This window comes from Manihot esculenta, chromosome 4, assembly GCF_001659605.2.
Source record: "Manihot esculenta cultivar AM560-2 chromosome 4, M.esculenta_v8, whole genome shotgun sequence".
Taxonomy (NCBI): domain Eukaryota; kingdom Viridiplantae; phylum Streptophyta; class Magnoliopsida; order Malpighiales; family Euphorbiaceae; genus Manihot; species Manihot esculenta.
In genome coordinates, this window is record NC_035164.2 from 9,779,761 (window position 1) to 9,797,403 (window position 17,643).

Genomic DNA, 17,643 nt, shown 5'->3' on the forward strand with positions numbered 1-17,643 from the left:
TTTTTCTTTTGTTTTGGTACAGCCCAATTGCTATTCAAGAGTAATAAGCGTTAATGGTGATGAACATATAATTATATTTGCAAAGAGAGATATTAAAAGATGGGAAGAACTCACATATGATTATAGGTATTCTCAATCCCTCTTATGAAAATTCCTTTTATATTTGTTTTCTTTTGATGCTGATTTTGTTCCTTCCAGATTTTTTTCTATTGATGAACAACTTGCCTGCTATTGTGGCTTCCCACGATGTCGTGGTGTGGTTAATGACATTGAAGCTGAGGAGCAAGTGGCAAAGCTACATGCTCCTCGCAGTGAATTGGTAGACTGGAGAGGCGAATAAAAAAGTAAGCATAATTTAAGGGCTATTGATCCTGTATATTTTCTTGCTTTCTCAGCTCAATTTATTAAGGCACACTACAAGTTGGCTGCCTCAAATTGTTTTATCTTATGCAGTACCTATGTTACGAAATATGTTATGAAATCCTAGTGTAGTACCCTAAATCCCAATAAAAAGGAAAAAAAACAAGAGAAGTAATGAGAGGCACCATATCCAATATTTGGTACTACACATGTTAATGCCTGCGATCTAGCATCTTTATATCTAATAATAAGCTTGTCCTCAACCTGAACCCTATTAACTCTGTATTGAGTTTCAAGAAAGTGAAGGACATGGATTAGTTGAATCTCTTAAAAATTAAGCATAGCTCAATTTAAAAAAAGAATCAAATAAATCACCTATTAGAGATAGACCTAGCTTATCTTCAACAATTTCCTCAAGCCTAAAGATTAATCTTTTGCCAAAATAATGAAGAGAGCAGCTAACATTAGAGTTGGTCATTTGATGCTGTTCCTCATACCATTAGCAATCCTACCAACGAGTCTAGCATTGCAATCTGCAACTCTTAAACATCTCAATCTCCATCCCCAAACCTCATCTGCATCAATGACATCTGATTGCAATTAACTGTAACTTTTATGATGACCTCTGTAAACTCATTTTCGACAGAATTTGGATAAAACCATCAACCCGCCAGTGGGTTTAACTTAATTTTGAGTTTTGACATCACTAAGTATATTTCTTTTTTTTTCCCCCCTCGACTTTTAGAGTATGTGCTAGAGAATCTTATTTTCTTCATAAATGTAAAACCTCCAACCCTCCAAAATTCTCTATCGCTCACATATAGGTATTTGTCAAATTAACAATTTAACAATCAATTCGTACAAACTGGATTAACGTCTACCGGCATCAGCAGAGTCTTCAATAAAAATTAAGGGAAAAAAAGGAAAGAAAAGCATCTAGAGAAGAGATGGGATCCCAGAGGCAGCTAGTAAAGGAGAAAGAAGAAAATAGTTGTGCAAGCAACAAAAAGGGGAATGAATTGGGAGGCAGCAGGGGCAGAATTAAGAAAGGGGTCCTGAACCATCATTGTTTTGATTGAATGAATGGTAGAGTATAATAGATGAGGGGAAAAAGAGAAAGCATTGAGGGGCTAGAAGAAAAGAAAAGAAAAGAAAAGAAAAATTAGAGTTGGAGTGGAAACAATTACAGATGGATGAGAAGGATGATATGGGGACACACACACACAACCTGGTTGTTTAGAACCTGAGTTTTTACTGCAGAAAGATCCTAAGAGAGCAGTATTTTCTTGGCTTCCTTTTTTCTTTTTGTGGTTTTAATAGATTTGGTGTGCATGAGATAATTGTAAGATCACTTGCACTGTGGAATTGACTATGGAAATTTAGATGAAATTATCATTTATAGAAAAGGAAAATAAATATAACAAAATATTGAGGAGCTACTAGGTGCACGCCTTACTAAGGTTCCCTTCTTTTCAATGATTGAGGCAGCATGCGAATAACCATTATGTTCAGATGCATGGCCTGTGACTAACTTTAAGGCATTGCCAACTGTGCTGCATGCTAATCTTGTGCTATCTTCTTGATTATGTATATGTATTTATATTGAACTTATTATATAAGATAAATTTAAATTATATTAAAATAAAATATTTAAGAAGTAATCACATATTATAATTGCAATGAAATATGTAAATTTATATATTTTATCAAATTATGGTATGAAAAACAAATTATATCAATAATTGATTTAAATGTGTATTAACTTAAATTATTATATTATTTAATAATTTTAAATCATAAAAGTATGTAAAAACATTCTTGTTATAAAATTTTATTATATTAAAATTTATTATTATTGATGCAAGTATCTTTATTATCATGAAAAGTTTATTATAAAAATAGTATTATTTAAATCTAAAATTTTGAATTTCAAATTATTTTTTTAAAGTTATACTTTGAAATATAAGTTTATTTTAATATTACTTGTAACATATATCAAATTAATAATAATAACAAATGCATTATTTTTTTTAAAGATATTATTAAATACGTGATTAATATTTAGTCTATATCGGTTAAACTCCAGTTTGACTATGGTTGAACCTTTAATTCTCGGACCCTCTTGTCTTTTTCGGTTCAATGACTAGGCCGGTTTAAATGGCCTTGCTTATAGACATAAAGCAATGATAGAAGTATCTCAGAGATATATTTACAGATAACCATAAGGCTTTGCAAGGTCTGGATATATTAATTGAAGGAAAATTTCTGCAGTCATAGAGTCCAAATACATTTCATTCATTTCCTTCCTCTCTAAAAGGAATAGGTCTTAAGCTATTTACAATACTATTTTAACCACTGTGAATAGTACCAGTGGACATAATTCTGGGGAAATTTACCAAAACAAATGTTTGGATACGGTTCTATGGAGCAGAATATTGATATAAATTTTATCTAAATATTTGAAATTCAGGAAAAATGTATTCAATGCAAGAGATTAGGGGTGTGCAATCAGTCGGTTCTTTTCCGAACCAACTGAATGTGATTAACCGGAAAACTGGATTGCTTAAAACTTTAGACCAAACTGAACCAATATATTAAGAATAACTAAGTCAAACTGAACCGAAAAGTATCGGTCAGTTTGGTTCATTTTGATGGAAACTGAAAAATTACTAGAAACCAAAGAGATGAACAACTCTACAATGGGTTCTCAATTAAGAATAAAACTAAATCCAATAGACAACATCAAATCACATTATATTATTTGTCAATTAATTCCAAACAAAATAAGAAATTAGATGGTTACAATAATATTAATTTACATAAACAAAACTGAAATCCCAATTTGTGAGAAATCAAATCCCAATCTATGAACAAAACCCCAATCCATGAACAATCACATTCTATTTGTGGCAAACAATAAACAAATCAAATCAAATCCCAATTTGAGATGAGTTTAGAAGAACCCAAGCTGCAATCATTGATGAATGAAGCATGGTATGAGATGAGTGGAGAACCACCCAAGTTGCAATTGTCGATGTGGTAATGTGTCTTTGTTATGGATTTGGTCTATCCGTTATCCATAACATTCTTCTTCAAGATGCCATCCTCCTTAAAAAAGGAAAGTAATGGGGACTGGTGAAGCTTGAAAAAAATCTAAGAAGTGGGCATCGAAGATTAATCGGTGAGAAGAAAGGGAGAGCTACTGTTAGAGGATAATTATCGATTCGGTGAGAAGAAGAAACTATGGAGAGATTTAGGGCTGACTGAGATTGGGAATGAGGATATATATATGCACACACATGCATATAAAGTGACAGTTTATGTTTTGGTTTGGCTTATTTTTTTTGGTTTTTGATATAAATAACCGAAACTGAACCAAAAACCAAAATAATCGAAATAAAAAACCAAACTGGACCGATTGGACTGAAAAAGGAAAAATTGAACTGATTGAACTGAACCAGGTCAATTCAGTACAGTTTTTTGGTTTAAACTGAAAAGTGCTCAGCCCTGCAAGAGATTGGAGTCGTATGACTTGTCCACATCCTATAGAGATATGGGCCCTAGAAAATTAAATGGATTATTTATTTCCGTAGATGAACTAAGTTAAGAAATACATCCATCCAGACTTGTGGAGAAGAGGGAATTGCAACAATTGCCCTTCTTTGTTAACATAAAAGAAAAATCTGCAAATTTATAAGTTAAGGAAATATATAAGGAAATATCGAACCAAACTCACTATTAAGTAAGAAAGTCTAGTCAAACTTCCAATCAAGCTTTTTATTATTGTATATAAATCATTGCTTGGGCATTACATCCAGCTTTGGCACACATTTTATATTCAACCTGCCATTGCAGGCTGTTGTCTCAAAATTTAGAAAAGAAACTCCAACCTCAACATCAGATAGGGCCTAAGCCTACTTGAATGATCAATATTTTATCACACTTGCTGTTTCACTTTATCATAGGAAGAATATTTTTATCACTGCTAGAATTGGAGTGGGTTGAGTTGAAGGGGACAATATTAGCCTTTTCCATAGCATCACTATTGTATCCAGGAGGAAGAGTAAAGAGTTCGAGATATGTTGTTAGGGTACTATGTTGATTATTTTATTTTATTTTCTTTTGTGATGCATCTGTATAGATTTTCATTTTGAGTTTGAAGAGATTTTTTACACCCATAGTTGATGGTTTTCGACTGGTATCTCATATTTGAGGTGAAGCATCATTGGTTAAAGTAATAGGAAGACTAGAAGTGGTAAGGTAGTTTTTGGACATGGAAAAGGTACTGATTCATGGTCTAATTGATTATAGTATTATTAAATGAATTATATCCTAATGGTTTGGTGAAAAAAACTCGAGGTGTCATTACTTGTAACTCTTAAAAATAGTCCTCAACAACTGGTTATTAGTGTAGGCAAAATTTTAATGAAGTCTGATCATTAGAGGATACTTTTTCTTCCTCAGTTTATTCCATGCTGGGAGGCAATTTTGATGTCACTATTGTGGCTGCTGAAGTTTTTAGTGATTCTAAGAGGAATGTTGGGGTGTTATTTCTAGTTTGGATTTTGAGAAAGCTTAGCACGTTAGAGGTTCTTGACATAAAAATGGATAGGAAGGCTCTTAGGTTTGCTTAAAGTCAGAAGCAGAATTTATCATTTGTGGTTGTCTTTTTCATTGTTATTGGAGAACCTAGGTTCCATTAAATTCTTTTGGGAGATGTCTAAGGATGATCTTTTGGTTTGCTCCTTCGGTTGGTATTCTTAGATTAATGGTGAGTAGGAGTACTGAGTGGTGGTTATATTGCTGTTAATAGTCTTTTATTAAATGGAAAAGGGACAGTGGGCATGAATACTTAAGAGGGGGATGAATTCATCGGGATATATTGATGGTCTTTTACCTACAGTTTGTTTCTTTTGTGCTCTTTTTTTTTTTTGGTTTAACCTTATTATAGATTTTTGTGGGGCTATTGCTTGAGGATTAATGTATATAAAAATGTGTTGGTATTCCTTCACATCATTAGGTTGTGTCACCTTTTTCTAATTTTCTTCTTTGGCAGAGTGTTTTGATTGAGGATAGGACTGCTAACAATTTTACACGCGAGTTATATTGGGGGTAGGTAAAGGTCAGTTGCTTTATGGCATCTACTAAGAATGCAGGCATTTCTTCACAACTAGATGGATGGAAAGGTGCCTTCCTTTCCCTTCTTTCATGGGTCTTAATGAAACTTGTCCGTATACTGTTGATTCTGTCTATTTAGGATTCTTGTGAAGGTGAATGCTAAGATTGAAAAATTCATGACAGATGTTCTTTAGGCCTAATATAACATGGTGAGAGGGCTTGGCTTTTGATTATTTGGTGTCCAAAAACTTTGCTCTAATGGTAAAGTGATTGTGGCAGGTTCCTTTGAAGCTGGATTCCTTAAAGTGTCCATTAGATAGGAGTAAGTATGGCTTTCAGCAAAATGGTTGGCATGGTAGATAGCAATTGATGCCGCTCATTGAAGCACAAACATTATAAAGTTGGTAATGCTTCTTGAATGCCTTTTATGAGGATCTGTGGGTAGGGGATAATTCACTTGTTGATACCTTCTTTTTATTCTTGGTCTGCTCTTCATGAAGTCAATTTCATGTTTTATAATACCAACCTGGTAATTTAAATAGTCTTGTGCTACGTTTGAATATCAAAATTTGAAATTATGGATTTAGTTTTAGGGGGAGAGGGCTTGGTTTAGGTATTGGATGCACTTGCTAGCTGATAGATGTGCAAATAACTAAACCAAGTGATTGGTAAGCTTTCAAAAAAGCAACTGATAGCTGATAGGTGGTTGATGTAAGGCTTATCAGCTGCATTTTGGATCAACTATAAAATTAGAGCTGTTTTCCATTAGCTATCGGCTGTTTTGACTTTATTTTTTTTATTCATACTATATTTCCTTTTTAAAATTTATTAATTATAATTTTTTTAAATTAAAGTTTCACATCAATAAATTATTTAAAATTACAAGACATAATAAATAAATTAAAAATAGAATAAATAATAATTAAACTAGTTATAATATGTATATGCATGAAAAATTATTATATTTTAAAATTTTGTTTTTAATTATTATATATGTTGTTATTTATTTCATTAATATAATAAATTGATAATACCAAAGATATATCATCTACAATAAGTTACAACTATCAGTTGTATCCAATTGCTAAACCAAACAGTCCCTTAATCTTAGTATAGACTATTGATAAACATGGATTTGAAATAATACCATATTACTTCTATCTTACAATTCATTTCAAATCCACATTAAAATATAATGATCTCTATATGATCGACCAATATATATATTCATTGACTAATTGAAAAAAACAAAGCATAGAACTTTTTAAGGTTAAATCCCATATTTCAAGTTCTCTCATCTAGACACGGTTAAATAATTTATTTGGTTGCCAATTTTCAACTAATTTGGATTGTGGTTTAGTCGAGTTTAATTATTTTTATTTGACAACATTCATAACATTGGCAAAGGTCAAAATTTTCGAAAAACTTCCATTGCTTAATCCCAATTATAAGTGGGCCTTCATCTGCAGTATCTATCATCACCTTCTTGCATGCCTTGTTGCTCATTGTATTGATACTGTCATTTATCTGTACTTCATTCAGAAATCAGAATTGGCTTCCACTTCTTGAATGTACCTTTTAAATCTCTTAAATCAAAGTTACTTTTTCCTCTATTTTTTCCCCTTGTTTTCATCACTCGATTGCTTCGTCTTTGCTAATATTAGTTTTTGTACACAGCTCTTCTGCACATCGTACTGATAATTCTTCCCATTTTCCTTTGTGCAGAAATCTCAAAGAGAGATTGTTTTCTCTCCACAATCTGCTCATCATCATTGCATGCCATTTTGCCAAAGACTAATGGGTTGTGGAGCTCTTGTTTATCATCCCATCTTTTGCTGTTTTCACTTCTTATTGCCATAATGTAAAATCTTCTTTTCCTCCGGCCGGTTTCTTCACTCAGTCTAGAGTATATTAACATCTACTAATCAAACTCCTAATTTACTGAACACTTTATTTGTATATCTCCCTCAGGTATCTTGATTCCCTATTTGTAAAACCTTTGTAAATGCCTTCTCTATTTTGCAAATGAAAAGTTATTCCTAAGAAATTCTGTGCTTTCATTTTTCCACCTCAGTTATCAATTGAAAGTTTCCAGTGCACTCGTTAAATTTGTTTTCTTTACCACTTGTCACCTTCACGTTTTGCATTGCTTACTTAGAAAGGCCAATAAAAAGTTACAAAAAAAGTTTAGAAAACAAACATTATCCATTTCTGTTGTTGAGGCTTAATTGACAAAAGCTCTGTGGCATATTATATTTTCTGCTAGCATTATAAGAACAACATTGATGATACTAAATTTTGAACAAATTATTTTTAGGAAATAAATCCAATTAAGCTTTAGTACTTTGCTCAAAGGTCAAGTAAACTCTATTCAAATTTTTTTTGGCTAAATAAGTCATTTGCTAAGGGCAAATAAAAATGTTTGGCTCAGTTTATAAGCTGATAAAATCAGCTTATAAGCTCTTAAAACTTAAATAACTTGTTTAAGTTGCTTATAAGCTCTAAAACTTAAATAATTTGTTTGTAAGCTGGTTTCTTAACTTTTTATTTTGATGTTTTTAAGCACCATGTTTATAAGCTAGTTTGACCCATGGTACTGAAAGACTTGTAATGGTCATAACAGTGAGTTTATTATGGTGCAATGTTTAAATTTTTTTTTTAAAGTTTATGAAATTGAAAATATTTAAATATAGAGTTAATTATACTTTATTCTCTAAATTTTAATGTAATTAATTAATCGATTTTTGTATTTTTAAAATTAAACACTTAAATTCTTTTATAATCAGAGGTTTTTTTATTCATTTTTGCTGTTAAACGTGTGGAAATGTCTTTATTATCATTTTAAACGGACTTGAATTTTTGAGTTTTAGCATAATTAACAGATTGATCATTATATTTTTAAAATCGTATATTTAAATCTCTTTATAATTAATTCGTTCTCATCTATTATAATTTAAATATTTTGATTCTTCATTTTTTTATTTAGAAAAACACTTAAATCCACATTAACTTTTGTTTATAATATCGTTTAACTAATTTTTAACACTTTTTGTTTTTTAATTTTCATTCATTAAAATATTTCAATATTTATAATTTCAGAACTTTTTGAAAATATTTGCTAACTTTAGCTATTTTTAAAAGGTACCAAATAACTTTTAAATAAGTTGTAAACTTTTATAAAGAGTATTTTAGGAAGAAATTTTACTTTCAAAAGAAATTGGACCATCTACTAGTTTTGAACTTATATCTATAATGGATGGAAGAGCTATAATTTTAGACGAATTAAATATAAAATTATAATTTTAGACAAATTAAATATAGATAGATTTGAGGATTTAGTTTTAAAAATACAAGACTGATTCGTCAATTATGCTAAAATTTAAGGACAAAAGTGCAGTATATATAATATAAAATTCTTCACCTATATTGGAAAGGATTTAAGTGTTCATGAGGGTGTTTTAGGTATTTGAAATGTTTATTCTCTTTTTGGCTGGTTGACTAACAGAATTATGGATGGAAGGACCTTCAATTTGAATCGATTGATTATATAGAATTTAAATGTTCGATTTTAGAAATACAGAGTTCGATTCGTTAATTACATACAAATATATCAAATAAATATATAATCTATAAATTTTAAACATTATATATAGTAATTTACCTCAATTATCACCAGAATGAGTGTCTAGAAGTTCTTGAGTAGATTCACCATCTTCATTTTCGTCTTGTGATTGAGAGCTTTGATCTTGATGACATTGATAGTATTATAATGAGTTAAAACTGAAGAATGAACTCTTACTAAATTGATCACCAAGATTGGACTGCGTTTGGGTTTGGGTGTGGGAGAATGGTTGCTCTAATGAAGACAAATTAGAATATGATGAAGACAAATCAGAATATGATGCAGGAGGCTGATATGAACATGGATATAGATTTGAGTATTCCTTTTGAGAATGTCTCTCCATATCCATAAAGGCTGCTTCTATTGAAGATTTACTTGTACTATATAAGTTTCATATTCATAATTATTTGCATCTATAGAACATTCTCCATGTATATCTTTTCTCTTATCACCACTACCACTTGAACCGTGGAACTTGTGATATGTATGTTGCAAAGATGAAGATGAAGCTGGAGGTAGAAATGGCCTGTTTTTTTATATGATGAGGTATATCGTGTGACTGTAATGGACTAGTAGCTCCACGACTTTCACCCACCACCGTCATCATCCTTCAGCTGAGAATTTTCTTCACCATCAAGCACAGGATTTTTCCTTTCCTCCAATCAAGGATTTAGTGGATCGTCTTTCTCAAAAATGTAATCCAAGTTAATTGTCTATTTTAGCTCATGTTGTCTCCTACTTAAAATTTTCAACTTCAGCTGCATATCGTAGTGAATAAAACAAGCGCTGTAATTCCTCATCTTTGTATATATAAATGAAAAAGCGCTTCAATGTATTTTATAATTAGATGCAGAAGTTGTTTGATTCAATACTTTTGCTGTAATTTTTTATAGTTCAGGAGCACTTTCACCTAGGGGTGAGCATTCGGTCGGTTCGGTTCAAAACCGAACCGAACCGAATAAACCGAAAACCGAAATTTTAGTTTTTATGAAAACCGAACCGAACCGATTTTGGTCAGAAACCGAATCGAACCGAACCGGTCTGATTCGGTTCGGTTCGGTTTGATCAGTTTTGATTTTTAATATTTTTTTAATTTTTTACTCTTTATTTTTAGTATTTTAAAATTTAATTAAAATATTTTAATTTTAATATAATTTAATTTCTCTATATTATTGAAAAAATATATTATTATCCCTAATCGGTTCGGTTCGGTTTTTTCGGTTTTTTTCTGATCAAAACCGAACCGAACCGAAATAACCGGAATTTCTGAAATTTAAAACCGAACCGAACCGAAATGTATAAAAAACCGAACCAAATTTTCAAATCGGTTCGGTTCGGTCGGTTTTTTCGGTTTGAACCGGATTCTGCTCAGCCCTACTTTCACCATAATGTATTCATTATTCTGCTGCATTAAAACATAATAATATTAATAATATAGTTTATTGTTTCAAATATTTAATATTTGTATTTTAGAATAGTAAAAATATAACATTAATGTGTAAATATTTTATTTTTATTTGGATCCATGAACTTAATGGCTTTTTGTGCTATTATTTAGATTAGTAAACTTAATGGCTTTTTGTGCTAAGGTGAATTTAAAATTCTCCATTTTATACTATTAGAGTTATATCTATACCAAAAAAATTATTTATTTTATTATACATGCAAATGCTAAAATTGTTTATTAAAATTACTCAAGTTAGGTATATATTATATACTTGGTTAAATGTAAGGCATTGATTCATCAAATCACTCTCTAGCAATAACACTTTTAAGGCTCGCTTGATTTCACTATCATTTCTAATATCATGTGAACCATATTGATATAGAGTATTTAAAAAATAGATTGCATTATAAAACTATCATAAAAATTTATAAAACATAAAAATTAGTAAACTATTAAGTTTGTGTTTCTTACCCGTTGCATGCAAATTTGAAAATTTCATTGAGTATAGAGATATTTCTAGTAGGTTGTAGTAGGTTTTTGTATTTTCTAGTAAATACCTTGTAGACTTGGATCACCTATAAATAGGTGAGGTATGTATACTGGAAAAATACTTCAGAATATACAATACCAATATATGTCAAGATATTATCATTTAATCAAGATACTATCATTCAATCAAGATGGTATCAGAGCCATCAATTACCTAACCTCTTTCCTTCTCCCGTCCAGAGACTCGAAGACCCAAACTCCTTCCTTCTCCAAGCTTCCTCTGCTCTTTTCCGTCTGCAACTTCACCGACAAATTTCTTCTCCATCCTTTTCAAATTTGAGCTGTTTCTGCCTCTTCATCTTCTACTTCAATTTTCGGTTCAAAGTCGAAAGTCATCGTCACAAGAGAACGAGGCAAAAGCGGTAGAATCCGTCTCCCCTCACGATCAGAAACATTTCATCGAGACCTCTCTTTTCTCCAATCAGATATTTCCCTGAAAAAAAAATGACAGAAAGCAGTTATGCTAGGGCACTGAGCAATTCGGCTCCGACGATCTCCAAGACGGTCGATGATGCCTTGATGCTGCAAAACTCAGATAATCCGGCGATGCTTCTCGTGTCTGTTCAATTAAACGGAATCAATTATCGAGGATGGAGCCGGGCGATGCAGATTGCTCTCGGTGCGAAGAACAAACTCGCATTCGTGGAAGGAAAAATCGATGCACCTGAGGACGGATCTGAGGAATACGAGAAATGGAGACGTTGCGACTATATGGTGACGTCGTGGATCCTCAATTCCATTTCGAAGGACCTCGTCGGAAGCTTCCTCTATGCCACCACCGCTCGAGAACTGTGGGTTGAGCTAGGAGAACGATACGGCGAAAGCAACGAACCAATGATCTATCAAATCAAACGAAGAATAGCGTCCATCTCCCAAGATAATCTCTCTGTGACAACATACTATGGCAAATTGAAGCAACTGTGGGACGAATTGGCCAACATTGTCCCTATACCTCCATGCATCTGCGGGTCAGAGAAGCTAGCAACAGAGATTCACAATGCGGACCATCTCATGCAATTTCTGATGGGGCTCAATGATACCTTTGATCAAGTTCGTAGTCAAATCCTTCTACTGGATCCATTACCATCGGTGAACAAAGCTTTTTCGATGGTTCTACGGGTAGAGTCTCAGAATGAAGTTCAATCCAACCTCACAGAACACTGTGAGGTAGCTACTTTGGCCATCCGATCTCAAGGTAACAGACGAGACTACAAGAAATACGACGCAAGGAAGGGCCATTGTGACTACTGTAATTTGGATGGACATACACGAGCTGGATGCTTCAAATTGATCGGTTATCCGGAGTGGTTTAAGAGCAAAAACAAGCAATTCAACAATCCAGGGACGTTCAAGCCGAGATACACTGCTCACATCTCACATTCTGAAAGTCACAGTATACAATCTACCCCGAAAACACCGTTGGCAAGTGCTGGACCGGTCGCCTCCAATGAATTAAGCAGGATAGAAGAAGTCAATACAAAGCTGGAGCTACTGCGACAAGAGATGATGAGATTGGTCAAAGGGAAAACGGTTGCCTCAATAAACACAACCTACTGTCACAATCCGGCCAACTATACTGGTAACGGCTTCAGCTCTTTCAGTCCGACTGATTGTTCTGGTAATGGCTCTTTAAACTCTTTCACTTATAAAATTTCTTCAATATTCGCCTGTTGTGCTATGATAACTGGATCAGAAGCATGGATAATTGACATTGGTGCATCAGATCATGTCACACCGTATAAACATCATATGAAATCTATATGTTCTGTTACTGCTCCAATAACTGTACACTTGCCGAATGGCTCTTCCACACAGGTCACACACACCGGAAATGTTGCATTAAACACACACATGCAGTTAATTGATGTCCTCCTTGTTCCTGATTTTAATATGAATCTTCTGTCTGTATCCAAGCTACTTAAGCATGCCAACTTGACAATACAATTTTATTCATTGTGTTGTTTTTTTCAGGACCAGAAGAATAGGTCTGTTATAGCTGTTGGCAAAATGATTAGTGGTTTATACATTTTAGACAATAATAGCTTCTCTGTTTCCAGTATCCAGTCCTGTGTTGACTCTGTGTGTAATAAAATTGCCCCAAACCTCAATGTAAAAATGGCTGAGCTTCAAAAGTGCAATAAAGAAGCTACACATCTTGCAAATTCTATAATAAAAATTCCTTTCTCTGTGATTCATGCTAGATTAGGAACACTCGTCTTGTCATAAAATATCTCATATACCTATGCTAAAGCAGATTGTTGACACTAATCACACGTGTACTTTATGTCCTCTAGCTAAAATGTCCAGATTGCCCTTTCACAATAGTAATATGGTTACTGCCAATCCTTTCGATCTTGTGCATATGGACTTATGGGGACCTTTTTCTATTCATTCTATCACGGGTGCTAGGTTCTTTTTAACTATTGTTGATGATAAGACTAGGGCAACTTGGACCTATATGCTTAGATTTAAAGATCAAACATATTCTGTTTTGACATCTTTCATTCAATATGTCAATACACAATTTGGAACAAAAATTAAAAATATAAGGTCCGACAATGGAGGAGAATTTATTAATAAAAGGTGTACTTCTTTGCTTTCTTCATACTGTATTGTTCATCAAACTACTTGCCTTATACACCTCAACAGAACGGGACAGTAGAAATTAAACATAAGCACCTTCTCAACATAGCTATAGCCATCCAGTTTCAGGCTCAATTTCCAAAAAATTATTGGTCTGAGTGTATATTGGCTGCCACCTACATCATTAACAGAATACCAGTCAAAGCTTTAGGATGGATAACTCCTTTTGAAGCCTTGTTTCATAAACCACCCAGTTATGATCAACTAAGAACTATTGGTTGCTTGTGCTTTGCCATTAATAACAGCCCTCAAAAGGATAAATTTGACCCTAGATCTACCAAATGTATTCTCCTTGGATACTCAACTACACAGAAGGGGTATATATTACAAAACTTAGACACAAAACAAATTTTTGTTAATAGAGATGTTCTTTTTCATGAATCCACTTTCCCTTTTCGACATAATCCCTCTCAGGAGTCTTCCTTTTCAGATATTGTTCTTCCTGTTAATTTAGTTGATGACGAATCAAGCTCTTCCTCTAATGTTCAGGTTCCACCACATCCGGGTTCTGTTTCCTAATCACGTTCCCAGGAACAGGTCTCTTTTCCCACTCTTCCTTTAAGAAAGAGTACCAGAATTCATAGTAAACCCACTTGGATGCAAGATTTTGTTGTAAATCATCTATCCACTGTTTCTAACGTCGGTTTGTTTGTTTGCTTTACACCTTCACATCACATTTATCTTAATATAATTTCTCACATTCATGAACCCTGCACTTACACTCAAGCCTCCAATGACCCTAATTGGATTGAAGCCATGGACCATGAACTTTCAGCTCTTGAAAAAAATGGAACATGGATTCTCACTGATCTTCCAAAAGAAAAAAAGGCCATTGGTTCTAAATGGGTATACAAGGTTAAAACCAAGCCCAATGGGAAAGTTGATAGATATAAAGCTCGTTTAGTGGCTAAAGGATATAATCAAATAGAGGGATTAGATTTTAAAGATCAGTTTTCTCCTGTAGCTAAAGTCGTCACCATTCGGATCTTTATTGCCTCAGCTACTTCTAAAAACTGGCCTACCTTTCAAATTGACATTAATAATGCCTTTTTACATGGTTTCTTGGAAGAACTATACAGATTTCTTCGAATTACATGAGGATTTGATTCTTCTAGAATGGGAGATACATAGGAAGCAAAGTATCACCTAGGTGAAAATCTCAAAAACACAGTTAGTCAAGTCGATTGTACAAGTCCTGATTTGGTTCAGGCAAGACAAACGAGTCATAGAAGATAGTGAGATCAAACCTCATGTTGCATTAGGACACTTTGATAAACCCTGGACATCCTCCAGCCTTCGCTAAAGTAGGGGGAAACTGTAATGAAAGGTTTGAAAAAGAATGAGACTTGTCATTCCTACGTCAGAGAAGAAACTTGTCGGCTATAAATGGGTGTTCACTGTTAAACACAAGGCTGATGGTTCAATTGAGAGATACAAAGCTAGACTGGTGGCTAAATGATTCACTCAGACGTATGGAGTAGACTGCCAAGAGATGTTTTCCCTTGTTGCAAAGATGAATACAATAAGAATTTTGCTATCTTGTGCAACCAACCTTGATTGGGATCTACAACAGTTTGATGTGAAAAATGCATTTTTCCATGGAGGCCTAGAGGTGGAGGTATATATGGAAATTCCTCTAGGATTTGCTGATAGAAAAAACACAAGGAAAAGTATGCAGGTTTAAGAAGACTTTGTACAACCTGAAGCAGTCTTTCAGAGTGTGGTTTGATAGATTTAGCAAAGCCATGATCTCTTTTGGCTATCAGCAGAGTAACGCGGATCATGCCCGGTTCATTAGGTACCACAAGGCAAAGTCACTCTTCTTGTAGTTTATGTGGATGATATATGATGACAGGAGATGACTCAACTAAAGAAACTTATGACCCAAGAATTTGAGATTAAAAATCTAGAAAAATTTCAGTATTTCTTTGGGATTGAAGTTGCAAGATCAGAAAAAAATATATTTATTTCTTAGAAAAAAATATATTCTAGATCTATTGGAAGAAACGATATGCTAGGATGCAAGCCAATAAAATCTCTCATAGAAAGCAATCACAGCCAACAAGCGAGGATTGGCGAGACAGTTGATATGAGATAACAGAGATTGGTGGGAAGACTAATTTATCTATCGCACACTAGAGCCTACAAGCAAGGATTGGCAAGACAGTTGATATGAGGAGATAACAGAGATTGGTGGAAAGACTAATTTATCTCTCGCATACTAGACCTGATATAGCCTATGCAGTTAGCTTAGTAAGCTGGTTTATGCATAACACTCGTGAGTCACACATGCAGGGTATCCTTCGGATTTTGCGCTATCTGAAATATCTGCATCAAGAAGAGGGCTCCTGTTTGTTTATAAGCTTTTGTGATTACAAAGATTATTGGAAGAATTGAAATTATTGAAAGCATTATTTGATTTCACAAGGTTGGATGTTGCACTAGAAGAGGAGGCAAGATGGGACAAGAGGCACTTGAGACTTTGTATCTCAACAGATAATATTTCCGGAGAATGTTGTGAACGTTCATGCTAATTTTTTGATTTCGAGGTAATGACATTATCCCCCTTGATTTATAATTTTCAACACAACATTTATTCCCAAAGTGCAATTTTGATTTATAGGGTGTCTGGCTTAACCTATACAAATTATCTTATAAGCACGATTACATGTTTAATTAAAATGTTTATAAGTAACTGATAACAGTTGACATGTTTGGTAATAAATGGCTTATAATAATATTTATTATTAAAATTATTAAAAAGGATATTAAATAAAGTATGTGATGAAATCTTAAAATTAAATGAGGGTAATATAATAACTTTTTTTATCAAACTAATTTATAAGCATCAATATGAAGAGTTAGTTCGTGCAACTTATTTATTAATTTATTTTTAACTTATAAACTCAAAAAAAATTATGCACAAACAGTTCAGTTCAAATTGATCCAAATAACTGTTGGACATACTTTTTCACATTACTTAAAATGATTAACCCAAGTTATTTAATAGTATTAAGTTAGGATTTATATATTACCAATTTAATTGATAATTTGTCGATGTGGGACTCTTTCGCACGAGCAAGCAGCTGAATATTACATAAGGCAAATACATTCTGAACTTCATTTTGCTCTCTTGTAGTTGTCATTCAGCGTAATAAATCCACCTGTTGTTTTTTGGTGCTGAAATTTGATTTTCTGGATGTATTATCTTTTATTGCAGATAAATGATAAGTTGCACAATCCAGCAAACTTAAGGAACTTGTCACAAATAGACAGGTTTGTGATTTTAAATTTATCACTTCAGGTATTTTGCTGTTCCTTTTATTTCTTTTAAAATTTATTTTTCTGTGCTTAATGGGAATTAACCTTTGCATTTGCAGATTATTTATTTTTTCAGTGAAAACAAATTCTTTACTTGATGTCAATGCTTGATTGGTCAGTTCTTTCATCCCTGTGAAGATGGAGAAGAAACTCTGTTAGTAATTATATGCAGTTGATACTTAAACGCAAGTACAGATATACTTTTGAGCTCACTGAAAATTCAGAGCTGATTTATCTGTGTAATTGATAATCTCCATTTTGAAAGAAATGGAAAGACTAATGCAGAGAATGTAAAATTTAAGGCTAACTAGAAGCTCAAATTTAGTAGTTTCTAAAAAAAAAAATAAAATTATTTAGTAGTTTTTGCTCGCGTGTTTCTAATACATTCGAGTATCGGGAGTTCTTAAATTATTTGAAGGACTTCTTAATTTTATGAAATGAAAAGGATAGAGGGGGTAAGAAAAACACATTATTAGCCATTGCAAGTACTGTGCTGTATAATTTATTTTTGTGTGCCGATGAACTTGCAAGTGCTGTGCTGTATAAGAAAAATTTTAAATTTGAAATGCTAAGAATATTAAAT

General features: G+C 33.0%; 2 protein-coding genes across 15 annotated transcripts in view; both read left to right on the forward strand.

Annotated features, from left to right (window-relative positions):
* Positions 1 to 17,430, forward strand: part of LOC110612526 (histone-lysine N-methyltransferase ATX2) — a 31,068-nt gene extending 13,638 nt beyond the window's left edge. Inside the window, exons 23-28 of one of the 14 annotated variants that reach the window (XR_006350515.1) lie at positions 23 to 126; positions 199 to 344; positions 5,758 to 5,882; positions 16,168 to 16,288; positions 16,960 to 17,043; positions 17,120 to 17,430. Coding sequence is in view for 2 of the 14 variants with exons in the window: in XM_021753301.2 (XP_021608993.1) it covers positions 23 to 126; positions 199 to 340 (246 nt within the window). In the remaining 12 variants the exon portion in view is untranslated. Of the gene's footprint in view, positions 1 to 22; positions 127 to 198; positions 345 to 5,416; positions 5,688 to 5,757; positions 5,883 to 7,203; positions 7,526 to 9,597; positions 9,789 to 16,167; positions 16,289 to 16,959; positions 17,044 to 17,119 lie in introns of those variants that run through there. The other 13 variants (XR_006350514.1, XR_002487489.2, XR_002487492.2 and 10 more) reach the window with 13 other exon arrangements.
* LOC110612568 (uncharacterized mitochondrial protein AtMg00820-like) lies at positions 14,496 to 14,837 on the forward strand. Its single transcript, XM_021753343.1, has one exon. It carries the CDS (start codon positions 14,496 to 14,498, stop codon positions 14,835 to 14,837), a length of 342 nt encoding a protein of 113 aa, XP_021609035.1.
* Positions 17,431 to 17,643: the final 213 nt, after the last annotated feature.

What these genes read in the sequence shown, in the direction of transcription:
- LOC110612568 (XM_021753343.1), top strand. Translation starts at nt 14,496, where the DNA reads ATGGACCATGAACTTTCAGCTCTTGAAAAAAATGGAACATGGATTCTC.